The following is a 14,200-nucleotide window of genomic DNA, read 5'->3' on the forward strand; positions in this document are numbered from 1 at the left end:
ACGTCTAAGTGGCCTCACAACCGCAGACCATGTGTAACCACGTCAGCCCAGGACATCCACATTGGCTTTTTTATCTGCGGGATCGTCTGAGACCAGCCCCCTGGACAGCTGATGAAACGGAGGAGTATTTCTGTGTGTAATAAAGCCCTTTCGTGGGGAAAAACTAATTCTGATTGGCTTGGCCTAGCTCCCCAGTTGGTGGGCCTATCATGTGAAATCCATAGATTAGGGCCTACTTTATTTATTTAAATTGACTGATTTCCTTACTAATTCAGCAAAAAAATGTACATCCCTTTTTCAGGACCCTGTCTTTCAAAGATAATTCATAAAAATCCAAATAACTTCATAGATCTTCATTGTACAGGGTTTAAACACTGTTTCCCATGCTTGTTCAATGAACCATAAACAATTAATGAACATGCACCAGTGGAACGGTCATTAAGACTCTAACAGCTTACAGACGGTAGGCAATTAAGGTCACAGTTATGAAAACTTAGGACACTAAAGAGGCCTTTCTACTGACTCTGAAAAACACCAAAAGAAAGATGTCCAGGGTCCCTGCTCATCTGCGTGAATGTGCCTTAGGCATGCCGCAAGGAGGCATGAGGACTGCAGATGTGGCCAGGGCAATATATTGCAATGTACGTACTGTGAGACGCCTAAGACAGTGCTACAGGGAGACAGGACGGACAGCTGATCGTCCTCACAGTGGCAGACCACGTGTAACAACACCTGCACAGGATCGGTACATCCGAACATCACACCTACGGGACAGGTACAGGATGGCAACAACAACTGCCCGAGTTAAATCAAATCAAAATGTATTTGTCACCTGCGCCGAATACAACAGGTGTAGACCTTACAGTGAAATGCTTACTTACAGGCTCTAACCAATAGTGCAAAAAAGGTATTAGGTGAACAATAGGTAGGTAAAGAAATAAAACAACTGTAAAAAGAAAGGCAATATACAGTAGCGAGGCTATAAAAGCAGCGAGGCTACATACAGATACTGATTAGTCAGGCTGATTGAGGTAGTATGTACATGTAGATATGGTTAAAGTGACTATGCATATATGATGAACAGAGAGTAGCAGTAGCGTAAAAGAGGGGTTGGCGGGTGGTGGGTGGGACAAAATGCAGATAGCCCGGTTAGCCAAAGTGCGGGAGCACTGGTTGGTCGGCCCAATTGAGTTGGTATGTACATGAATGTATAGTTAAAGTGACTATACATATATAATATACAGAGAGTAGCAGCAGCATAAAAAGAGGGGTTGGGGGGGTTGGGGAGGCACACAATGTAAATAGTCCAGGTAGCCATTTGATTACCTGTTCAGGAGTCTGATGACTTGGGGGTAAAAACTGTTGAGAAGCATTTTGTCCTGGCACTCCGGTACCACTTGCCATGCGGTAGTAGAGAGAACAGTCTATGACTGGGGGGGCTGGGGTCTTTGACCATTTTTAGGGCCTTCCTCTGACATCGCCTGGTGTAGAGGACCTGGATGGCAGGCAGCTTAGCCCCAGTGATGTACTGGGCCATACGAACTACCCTCTGTAGTGCCTTGCGGTCAGAGGCCGAGCAATTGCCGTACCAGGCAGTGATGCAACCAGTCAGGATGCTCTTGATGTTGCAGCTGTAGAACCTTTTGAGGATCTCAGGACCCATGCCAAATCTTTTTAGTTTCCTGAGGGGAAATAGGCTTTGTCGTGCCCTCTTCACGACTGTCTTGGTGTGTTTGGACCATTCTAGTTTGTTGTTGATGTGGACACCAAGGAACTTGAAGCTCTGAACCTGCTCCACTACAGCCCCGTTGATGAGAATGGGGGTGTGCTCGGTCCTCCTTTTCCTGTTGTCCACAATCATTTCCTTAGTCTTGGTTACGTTGAGGGATAGGTTGTTATTCTGGCACCACCCGGCCAGGTTTGACCTCCTCCCTGTAGGCTGTCTCGTTGTTGTCGGTGATCTCTGTGTGTGGAGTACAGGTGTTCTAGAATTTTTTTCCCCTCTGGTTGCACATTGAACATGTTGATGGAAATTTGGTAGAACTGATTTAAGTTTCCCTGCATTAAAGTCTACGGCCACTAGGAGTGCCACCTCTGGGTGAGTGGTTTCTTGTTTGCTTATTTCCTTATACAGCTGACTGAGTGCGGTCTTAGTGCCAGCATCTGTCTGTGGTGGTAAATACACAGCCACGAAAAGTATAGCTGAAAACTCTCTAGGCAAGTAGTGTGGCCTGCAATTTATCACTATATACTCTACCTCAGGCAAGCAAAATCTAGAGACTTCCTTAGATTTCGTTCACCAGCTGTTGTTTACAAAAATATGCACAGACCCCCCCTGAATATCCATGTTGTCATTCAGCAACGATTCCGTGAAACATAGGATATTACAGTTTTTGATGTCCCGTTGGTAGGATATTCGCGATCGTACCTCGTCTAGTTTATTGTCCAATGATTGCACATTGGCGAGTAGTATTGATGGTAATGGCAGCTTTCCCACTCGCCTTTTCCAGGTTCTGACAAGGCATCCGGCTCTTTATCCTCTGTACCTGCGTCGCTTCCTCTTGCAAATAACGGGGATGTTGGCACTGTCGGGCGTTTGGAGAATGTCCTGTGCGTCTTGCTTGTTGAAGAAAAAATCTTTGTCTAATCAGAGGTGAGTGATCGCTGTCCTGATATCCAGAAGCTCTTTTTTTGCCGTAAGATACGGTTGCAGTAACATTATGTACAAAATAAGTTACAAATAACGTGAAAAAAAAACACATAATAGCACAATTGGTTGAGCACCCGTAAAACTGCTGCCATTTCTTCCAGTGCTATTTTGACCAGGAATGCACAATCCCTCCATCAGTGCTCAGACTGTCCTCAATAGGCTGAGAGAGGCTGAACTGAGGGCTTGTAGGCCTGTTGTAAGGCAGTTCCTCACCAGACATCACCGACAACAACGTTGCCTATGGGCACAAACCCGTCGCTGGACCAGACAGGACTGGCAAAAGGTGCTCTTTACTGACGAGTCGCGGTTTTGTCTCACCAGGGGTGATGGTCTGATTCGCGTTTATCGTTGAAGGAATGAGCGTTACTCTGAGGCCTGTACTCTGGAGAGGGATCAATTTGGAGGTGGAGGGTCCGTCGTGGTCTGGGACAGTGTGTCACAGTATCATCGGACTGAGCTTGTTGTCATTGCAGGCAATCTCAACGCTGTGCGTTACAGGGACGACATCCTCCTCCCTCATGTGCTACCCTTCCTGTAGGCTCATCCTGACATGACCCTGCAGTACTTAATGCAGCTGGTGGCCACACCAGATACTGACTGTTACTTTTTGACCCCCCCCCTTGGTTCAGGGACACATTATTCAATTTCTGTTAGTCACATGTCTGTGGAACTTGTTCAGTTTATGTCTCAGTTGTTGAATCTTATGTTCAGACAAATATTTACACATGTTAAGTTTGCTGAAAATAAACGCAGTTGACAGTGAGAGGACGTTTCTTTTTTTGCTGAGTTTATGAACTGTAACTCAGTAGAATCGTTGCATGTTTCGTTTATATTTTGTTCAGTATAATAATAATAGCATTAGATGTATGTTAATGGACATCGCTATAGTATGTTGACTGCAAGCCTAGTCCATGACCTCTGTCAATATGATGGTTTATTTCAACAAGTTAACTAATTCTAAGGTCAGTCAACCAAAAAGGTACTTTCTCCACAACGCTACCTCACCCACAGAGTAAACACACACACAGATAGTGGGTTAATTATTACTCTGTCCCTCCGTCATTCCTCCTTGACTGTGTGTGATGAGGTGCTGTTATCCCTCTAGTGGTGTGGGGGCTGTGCTTTGGCAAAGTGGGTGGGGTTATATCCTGCCTGTTTGGCCCTGTCCGGGGGTATCATCGGATGGGGCCACAGTGTCTTCTGATCCCTCCTGTCTCAGCCTCCAGTATTTATGCTGCAGTAGTTTATGTGTCGGGGGGCTAGGGTCAGTCTGTTACATCTGGAGTATTTCTCTTGTCTTATCCGGTGTCCTGTGTGTATTTAAATATGCTCTCTCTAATTCTCTCTTTCTCTCTTTCTGTCTTTCTCTCGGAGGACCTGAGCCCTAGGACCATGCCTCAGGACTACCTGGTATGATGACTCCTTGCTGTCCCCAGTCCACCTGGCCGTGCTGCTGCTCCAGTTTCAACTGTTCTGCCTGCGGCTATGGAACCCTGACCTGTTCACCGGACGTGCTTGTTGCACCCTCGACAACTACTATGATTATTATTATTTGACCATGCTGGTCATTTATGAACATTTTAACATTTTAACATTTTGACCATGTTCTGTTATAATATCCACCCTGCACAGCCAGAAGAGGACTGGCCACCCCTCATAGCCTGGTTCCTCTCTAGGTTTCTTCCTAGGTTTTTGGCCTTTCTAGGGAGTTTTTCCTAGGGAGTTTTTCCTAGCCACCGTGCTTCTTTCACATGCTTTGCTTGCTGTTTGGGGTTTTAGGCTGGGTTTCTGTACAGCACTTTGAGAATATCAGCTGATGTACGAAGGGCTATATAAAAATAAATTTGATTTGATTTGATTTGATTATTTCCGTCATTCCTCGTCAGGTTTCTGGTGAAGACTTGAGTGTGTGTGAGGTGCTGTTATCCATAAAATATGTATTTCTCTTTCAAAAACAATTATCTGTCACATCTCAATCACAGCTACAAACAATCTTGTTCACATTAAGTTGCATCAGTGTCTACAAGTATATAACATTTGCAATATCACAGTATGATCTTACAATACCCTTGTATTGCTCCTATCTTGGTATCGCCTGATGCTTCAATCCCGACCCTGTGCTTTTATCTCAGCTATTTCAAAGCCTTAACTATCTCCTAGAAGGCCAGCTTCCCGGAGTCGCCTCTTCACTGTTGACTTGGAGACTTGTGTTTTGCGGGTACTATTTAATGAAGCTGCCAGTTGAGAACTTGTGAGGCGTCTGTTTCTCAAACTACACACTAATGTACTTGTCCTCTTGCTCAGTTGTGCACCGAGGCCTCCCACTCTTTCTATTCTGTTTAGAGCCAGTTTGCGCTGTTCTGTGAAGGGAGTAGTACACAGCGTTGTACGAGATCTTCAGTTTCTTGGCAATTTCTGGCATGGAATTGCATTGATTTCTCAGAACAAGAATAGACTGATGAGTTTCAGAAGAAAGTTAATTGTTTCTGGCCATTTTGAGCCTGTAATCGAACCCACAAATGCTGGTACTCCAGATACTCAACTAGTGTAAAGAAGGCCAGTTTTACTGCTTCTTTAATCAGGACAACAGTTTTCAGCTGTGCTAACATAATTGCAAAAGGGTTTTCTAATGATCAACTAACACAACGTGCCATTGGAACACAGGAGTGATGGTTGCTGATAATGGGCCTCTATACGCCTATGTAGATATTCCATTAAAAATCTGCCGTTTCCAGCTACAATTGTCATTTACAACATTAACAATGTCTACACTGTATTTCTGATCAATTTGATATTTTAAATGACAAATGCTTTTCTTTCAAAATCAAGGACATTTCTAAGTGACCCCAAATGTTTGAACGGTAGTGTATATTACTTTACTAGAGCTGTTATACTATAAACCCTGTAGTTAGGAGAGTAAAAGTACCAAAAAAACATCACTAGATGCTGCTATTGAGTCAAGCTGAAGATGGTTAAACAAAGAGGACAAAAAAAAGAGCCCACATGGCTCAAAAAAGGGTGGTGAAACCAGCCAGGGTTCTGTTCAGTTGGACACATGAAAGCAAAACATTTGCAACAGAAAACAAAAAAGGATAGTATTAGACTTATTACTAGCCTTTCTTTTTTTTTTTTTTTAAACAAAAGGTAAAGATAGTTAAATATAAAAGGTGTCGATAATTCATTGGAAATGTATACTGCACCAAGATACCCATTCTGACCTTGTCCATTAGGGAGAGGAATACCATGAGAGCAACATCCTCACCAAAAACACAAAATCCTACACAGTGAACAAAATCAGTGTGTGTGTCTGTGTGTAATACCTGAATGAGAAAAGAAACAATCATGACCAAATTGCACATGACTGCACAGCCAGATTCACTCACAGCGACTGATGCGCACAATCATGCTGTTCATCCAAGAATTCCCACAGAATAGGCTACACACGCATGTCTGCACACAAAGCATGTACACATGCCCACACAAACACACTATAAAACAGCACACCGAAGACAGAAATCAAGGCCATTTGTTGCAATTATAAATTACTCTGAAGCACAAGGCATGAACCCACACAAGTTCCCATGGTAGGTAATGTTTTAATGGCATTCTTTAATGACCACGCATGATTCATAATAATAAACAAATGTACTTGCACAACTGAAAACTCCAGACACTGTCCCATCAACATTCAAAGACGGACATTTCAAGACGGAAGATGGCTGGAATACGTTCACAGGGGCTAACAGTGCACACAGAGGTCAGAGGGCAAAGTGGAAAGGGCAAGAGGCAGGAAATAGAGAAGAACAACAGACAGACACCTTACAGTGACCGGGGGGGGGGGGGGGGGGGGGGGGGGGGGCATAGAAACGGTACAAGTCAGGGAGGAGAGCACAACAACATTCTGGTAAATAGTGACATTTGCACTATGCTGTGCAAAATAATGAAACAATTAGCATTACAGACATCCATCACGATGATAGATACTAGATTGTCCTCACGAGAACATCCTGTGGAAATGCCACTTGAATACCAACCATTCAGTTCATCATCAGCAACAATTGAAGAGAGGGGATGCAATGGCTATAATAAAAACAAAATAGCACTAGTGCACAGAAAGTGGGCCAGGGACAGAAAGCCTTGGAGGACAGAGAAGAGGGAGAGAGTTGAGGAGGACAGTATGAGAAGGTGAATGCAGCAGCAGGGGAAGAGGTGAGAATGTAGGACAAAACGACAGGCCACTAGAGAACAGATTCTTCCTGATGAGGCCTTAATTGAGCATTATAATGGCACAAAGAGAAGAGGTCAGCGATTAGGAAGAGAAGAAAATAGAGGGAATAGAGAAGAAAAGGTCCGAAAAGAGTAGAGAATAGGGGAAAGGGGAGTGGCTAACTCTAGCTAAAGACTATCTTGGGGGTAGGAGGAGGTCTCAGGGTTGGGCCTCTCCCCCCTCGCTGTCCTGCTGGTCACTGGTCCACAGGGTCAGGTTGTCCCGCAGCAGCTGCATGATGAGGGTGGAGTCCTTATAGGAGTCCTCGTTCAGATTGTCCAGGTGTCCAATGGCCTCGTCAAAGGCCTCCTTGGCCAGCTTGCAGGCCTCCTCGGGAGCATTCTGGATCTCGTAGTAGAACACAGAGAAGTTGAGGGCCAGGCCTAGCCGGATGGGGTGGGTGGCCGCCATGCTCTTGCTGATCTCGTAGGCCTCCTTGTAGGCTCCCTCGGAGGACTCCACGGCGGAGGTCTTCTTCTCGGCCGTGGCCACCTCGGCCAAATAGCGGTAGTAGTCGCCCTTCATCTTCAGGTAGAACACCTTGCTCTCCAGCTGGTCTTCTCCGCAGCTCTTGATGAGGAACTGGTCGAGCAGGTTGAGCACGTCCTGGCAGACCGTCTCCAGCTCCTTCTCGATGGTCTCCCGGTAGGCCTTCACCAGCTCCAGCTTCTTGTCGTTGCCGTCAGCCATGGCCCTCTGCTCAATGCTGGAGGTGACGCGCCAGGAGGACCGCCGGGCCCCCACCACGTTCTTGTAGGCCACAGAGAGCAGGTTGCGGTCATCGTTACTCAGAGGCTCGCTCAGCTCAGTCACCTGGTGAGGACATAGAAGTGTTAAATAGCTCAGCTGGTAGAGCATGGCTCTTGCAACACCAGGATAATGGGTTCAATTCCAGGGACCACCCATACTTAAAATGTATCCACGCATGAATGGAAGTCACTTTGGATAAAAGTGTTTGCTAAATGGCATATATTTTTATATTATTCATGTTGACAGGATGTGAAAATGCTACCATATCATATACTTTTTATAAATCTAAGAAACTGGCCTAACATTGGGAGGACCTACACATTCACCATGACAAAGGTGTGAAGTTGCAGGGTGCATGCATGTCTAGGTGGAGATGTACAGTATGCTGTGTTTGGGAATGAAGCTGTGCTTGATAGAACCAGACTTTGTTTTATTATATAAAGATACTTCTATGCCTTTTGAGCAACCGGATGCATTTAAGTCAATCGCTGAAAATGTATCCATCAGCATCAATAAAGCTGACCTTGCAGGGTTGTCATTAGTTACCACAGTCAAAATGTGCTATATCATACATTGATGAAAACAAAAATGTGCTTTTTGGTCTTAATTTAAGGTTGGGATTAGGCATAAGGTTAGCAGTGTACTTAAGGTTTAAAATCAGATTTTAAGATGATCAATTGTAGAACTAGATAGGGTTTAGCCATTTGTGGCTGTGGTAAGAAGTGACGACCCTCTTGCAGACAGGATGTGTGTGGGTGCATTCGCTAAGGCGCAAAATCTGGTCCTTAATAGATTTCCACCATCATATTTGCTAGTTATTTAAGAACATTTTTCTCTGTCTGGCATAAAGTTGACCATTACTATCTTAGTTAAGCTATTACTGGTCATGTAAAACCAGCTTTCAAGCTTGGACTATCTAGCTAGTTTTATTCACTAGCCCAAAGTGCTGTAACTAGCGATGTTTGCCTATGTTCATTTTGGCTGGTGCTACTGCATCGACCAGCCGTTGCTAGCCACGAATCCAGACCACCAGTTTCATTCTTAACTAGATATAGATAACTAGGTCGTTAGTTACTACATTCACTTCTCAAAACGATATAACAAAATAACAGAAGCAAAATAACCTTGATGTTGTGTGCACCAGGTTTCACATTGATTGATTATGCAGATAATTTTTGAAATTATTTCTAGAAGGTAAAGACGACAAACCCAGCTACTGTAGCTAGCTAGCTACTGTAGTTGGCAAGATACTACATGGTATGACCATTGAATGATGTCATCTGATGACCTTTGTTACAAACTGATATCAATGATTGTCACATTATGTAATTATTTCATGTGAGGAGCATTATGCAGAACGATGACGTCTCTAGTACCTGTTTCATCGCCGAGGCCATGTCATCGTACCGTTCCGCCTGCTCAGCCATACGGGCTCTCTGGATCAGTTGCTCTCTATCTGCCATCGTCGCCGTTGATGTGCCGAAGGTCGGGCAGTCAGTTCCACGATACAGGAAGCAGGCTATCGACAATTTCTTTCGAATACACGGATGTGTATTTTCCTGCTGATGTCCAACGCTACAAACAGCACATCAAACGTAACTGCTGATTTTCTCTGAAATACCCGCTTACATAAGACCTAGCTAAAACAATGGTGAAGCAATTCTGTTAATGCTAATGTCTGAGGCGCAAATTAGAAGGGAGACAATCAGTGACAGCTCCAAATCTCTAACTGATGGCTACTGCGGCCTGTGGTGCTGCTGCAAGCGTCCAGTCAATCCAGTCTATCCGGTGTTGGGGCCGAAGGCTGCCGCTGATATTTCATGATGACGTCACTTTCTAAAAATAGAAACGTACGCTGCAAGCGTGCATGCGCAGTGCGACGTACCGCATCCTCGAGCTGTTGCAGCAACTGAGGGCGCGTGCGTGTAGGGTTGGCGCCAATGATGTGTATACTGCATATCATTGGTGGTGCTAGCAAGAGTAACCTCTCCAGTCCTCACATATAGTATGGACATGGAAGGAAAGCTTACAAACATGGGATGGCAAGGAGAACATGGAGGACAAAAGCAGTGCCTTCACTCACATCTGCCCAGTCCCAAAGCCATGATAGGGGAATAATGGTAGCTATGTTGGCACTTATGCCAATCATTGTAAGGTATACACGTCATTGAAAGGTGCAGAAGCGTTGTTCAGAAGCGTTCCCTCCTTCATCCCTAAAAGGAAAACACTTCACATTCCATCCTCTCTTCCCTGTAACTTGGTTTAGTCTAGAAGGGCTACAGCTTTTGTCTAAATTGACGTAGCTGGATAGGATAATTTATGAAGCTAGGTTGAATTAGCTGTATCCCTGAAAACCAGATGCTTCCGGTTGCTACAATTAATGAATCAACTTTTGACTTCAATTTGACAAAAGCTGTATGTCAGAGACATGACGCTTTAACTGGGCACTATGGCAAGCAGATGAGTAGAAGGATACTGGACAAGAGGTGTATGACACACTTCTGTATATTATCAGGTCTGTTATATATATATATATTTTTAAATGTAGCAGAACATCTAGCTACCAGTCACAGAGAAGGGAAACTGGCATTACCTTATCCTCATGCAATTAGACATACTGAACAGACCACCTAATAATTGATTGATATTTATTATGTATTAATTTCTCCCACAAAAGAATACATGAATACTCCTCAAAGTCCAAGTTTTCAATGTCACACAGTTGCACTCCTGTAGACCTTACAAGGAAATGCTTACTTACAGGCTCTAACCAATAGTGCAAAAAAGGTATTAGGTGAACAATAGGTAAGTAAAGAAATAAAACAACAGTAAAAAGACAGTGAAAAACAGTAGCAAGGCTATAAAAGTAGCGAGGTTACATACAGCCACCGGTTAATCAGACAGATTGAGGTAGTATGTACATGTAGATATGGTTAAAGTGACTATGCATATATGATGAACAGAGAGTAGCAGTAGTGTAAAAGAGGGGTTGGCGGGTGGGACAAAATGCAGATAGCCAGGTTAGCCAAAGTGCGGGAGCACTGGTTGGTCGGCCCAATTGAGGTAGTATGTACATGAATGTATAGTTAAAGTGACTATGTATATATGATAAACAGAGAGAAGCAGCAGTGTAAAAAGAGAGGTTTGGGGGGCATTTACCAGGTTTAGATTAGTTCTTTATTATTCACTTGACTTGAAGAAAGAGTAGAAGCTCATTAGGGTTTCTGCTCTTCAGGCATGGGGAAGACATCAATTGCATACTACTCGCGTCTTCTCTCCTCATTTCCTTCTCAAAACTAATTGGATGAGAAAGCCAGAGGTTCTTCCCCTCTGACCTCCAATGTGTGTTGAGAAGGAGACGAGGAGAGAAGACACGAGGAGTATGCAATTTAAATCTTTCCATAGCCTTCATATCAACCGTCACAGCACTTGACCTTTCACCTTGACCTAGCCCTAGATCAGTTCCATTACATTAAACATAAGAGTTATTGGACGAAGGCGTCCTCTGTACGGGGGAGTTTTGTTAAGAGGCCCGACTCTTTGTCTGAACATTAACGCACATCGCTTGCAGTACGTTTACGGGAAGCATAAGGACATATCAGCGAGAAAATTATTTTCAAAAAACAAAAGGTTAAATTGATACACACCTATATAGGGTTAGGGTTCCCACACGGCCATATCCCCAAGTTACAGCATGTATTTCCGGAAGACAGACAGAAGACCTGTGCTAATTGGCTATCTAGCATGATCCGAAGAAGGCCGCCAGAAACGTCTTGTCACTGAAAAATACTGTCGGCTGTAACTTTGATAAAGCCGGTTAAAACAGTGTACAGTAAGTGTATATTTTGCATATATGAAATTATTTTGATGTGATATGAAAGTAATATGCTTTATGTTTCTAGAACTGGCCTTGGTCAGCATGGTGTTGTAGGCCCAGTAGTAGCCCACCAGCTCCTCCGAGCCAAACAGGCCCTGACAAACGCACAAATTCTGCATTCACTATATACAGTGTGTATCTGGCACATACTCTACCAAAGACAGATAAAGGAATGCCTACCAGCATGATGTCGACAGCCATTCCTTGTGTGGCCACGCCCTCTACATTGTTGATCAGCCAGTGGACTATCTCAGCACTGATGAAGCAGATAGGGGACAGGCCCTTCTGCTCAGGTAGAAGCTGCACTCCTGTCCTATATATATATATATATATATATATATATATATATATATATATATATATATATATATATATGCAAATATATATATCACGTAACAGGAAACAACAGTAGCTCAAACCTATCTGTCCTGTATATCACATAACAGAATACAACAGTAGCACAAACACACCCATCTAACTGCAGAGACAACAAACCACACCTAAAACACTTGAGGTATGTATTGTGGTGCACACCAACACTCTAGCACGCATAACGTGCGCATACACTCACACAGGGTCTTACGTGGGGTGTTTGATGTCCTCTAGTATCTCCATCAGGGTGGAGGATGAGGACACATATACGGCTCCAGTACCAGACTGTCCACTGTAAACAAGAACATAAAAAGCATGGTTAACTATGACATCATCATTAACATAACACTTTACAATTATAAACATTATTTTGAACATTTTAACCACAGAAAGCAGGTGGAAAGAAATACATTTTTTCCCCCTTCTGATTTGAATGTAAACTGTGTCCTGTGCCCTATGTTGCATGGGCTGCAGCCCCGCTGGTCCCCGCCCCAGCACCTGACCGACCTCCTTTGTCTGTGGCTCCTCCTTCAGGAGACTGTAGAAACTAGAGCTGTCCCTGACCAAAAAGAAATCATTGGTCGTCTGTTCTTTCGACCAATCGACTGGTGAAAATGTTAAAACATGTATTTTTCCATATACAGTATAGACACACCCTATGTGTTTTAATAACATCCATTATATGTAGGCTACTGAGCTTGTATGACGCTTTAAGCACACTGATCAAATAATTAAGACACACAAATGACTCCAGAGGGAGCCAGTGATCAAGATAGCCTAACCAGAAGAAAAAAAACCTGTTCCCGAAGCTCCTCCTCCCACTGCTGTTAGCCTTCACAGAGTCTGCCATTATACTCCCGGAGCTGCCGGTATTAGGCTACACCAGGAGTTGGCAACCTTTTCCATTTGGAGTGCCAATTTATCTTACCAATTCACCCGATCTGCGTGCCAGTTTATGATTGTCATATGCACATTTTTGTGGAACAGTTTATTTTTTAATAAAGTCTTCTCATCTCAAAATCATTGTCATGTGAGTCATCAAAATGATATCTAAATATAAATGAAAGTTATACAAATCTAAAAGTGACATATATTGCCAACTATGTAAAAAATGCTTGCATAAAGCCAACAAAGAAAAACATTGCAGCCTGCAGGTAGAAAATAAATCACATTGGCTACACAGAAAATTACCTCATGGCCTTAGAAGCTTCTGATAGTTGACATCATTTGAGTCAATTGGAGGTGTACCTGTGGATGTATTTCAAGGCCTACCTTCAAACTCAGTGCCTCTTTGCTTGACATCATGGGAAAATCAAAAGAAATCAGCCAAGACCTAAAAAAATAAATTGTGGACCTCCACAAGTCTGGTTCATCCTTGGGAGCAATTTCCAAACGCCTGAAGGTACCACGTTCATCTGTACAAACAATAGTACGCAAGTATAAACACCATGGGACCACGCAGCCGTCATACCGCTCAGGAAGGAGACGCGTTCTGTCTCCTAGAGATGAACGTACTTTGGTGCGAAAAGTGCAAATCAATCCCAGAACAGCAAAGGACCTTGTGAAGATGCTGGAGGAAAAGGGGGAGGCTTGCAAGCCAAAGTACACCATCCAACCGTGAAGCACGGGGGTGGCAGCATCATGTTGTTGGGGTGCTTTGCTACATGAGAGACTGGTGCACTTCACAAAATAGATGGCATTATGGGGAAGAAAAATTATGTGAATATATTGAAGCAACATCACAAGACATCAGTCAGGAACTTAAAGCTTGGTCGCAAATGGGTCTTCCAAATGGACAATGACTCCAAGCATACTTCCAAAGTTGTGGCAAAATGGCTTAAGGACAACAAAGTTAAGGTAATGGAGTGGCCATCACAAAGCCCTGACCTCAAGCCTATAGAAAAGTTGTTGGCAGAACTGAAAAAGTGTGTGCGATCAAGGAGGCCTACAAACCTGACTCAGTTAAACCAGCTCCGTCAGGAGGAATGGGCCAAAATTCACCCAACTTGTTGTGGGAAGTTCGTGGAAGGCTACCCGAAACGTTTGAATCAAGTTAAACAATTTAAAGGCAATGCTACCAAATACTAATTGAGTGTATGTAAACTTCTGACCCACTGGGAATGTGATGAAAGACATAAAAGCTGAAATAAATCAGTCTCTCTACTGTTATTCTGACATTTCACAGTCTTAAAATAAAGTGGTGATCCTAACTGACCTAAGACAG

At 43.6% G+C, this 14,200-nt stretch overlaps 1 protein-coding gene across 1 annotated transcript; it reads right to left on the reverse strand.

The window, feature by feature from the left end:
* Nucleotides 1-6,286: 6,286 nt before the first annotated feature.
* On the reverse strand, nt 6,287-9,535 carry LOC106563208 (14-3-3 protein eta). The gene is made up of 2 exons (XM_014128554.3): nt 9,104-9,535; nt 6,287-7,790 (listed from the first exon to the last, which is right to left on the reverse strand). The coding sequence occupies exons 1-2, from the start codon at nt 9,188-9,190 to the stop codon at nt 7,137-7,139; spliced, it is 741 nt and encodes a 246-aa protein (XP_013984029.1). The 5' UTR covers nt 9,191-9,535; the 3' UTR covers nt 6,287-7,136.
* Nucleotides 9,536-14,200: the final 4,665 nt, after the last annotated feature.

This window comes from Salmo salar, chromosome 11 (assembly GCF_965601325.2).
Source record: "Salmo salar chromosome 11, fSalSal1, whole genome shotgun sequence".
NCBI lineage: Eukaryota > Metazoa > Chordata > Actinopteri > Salmoniformes > Salmonidae > Salmo > Salmo salar.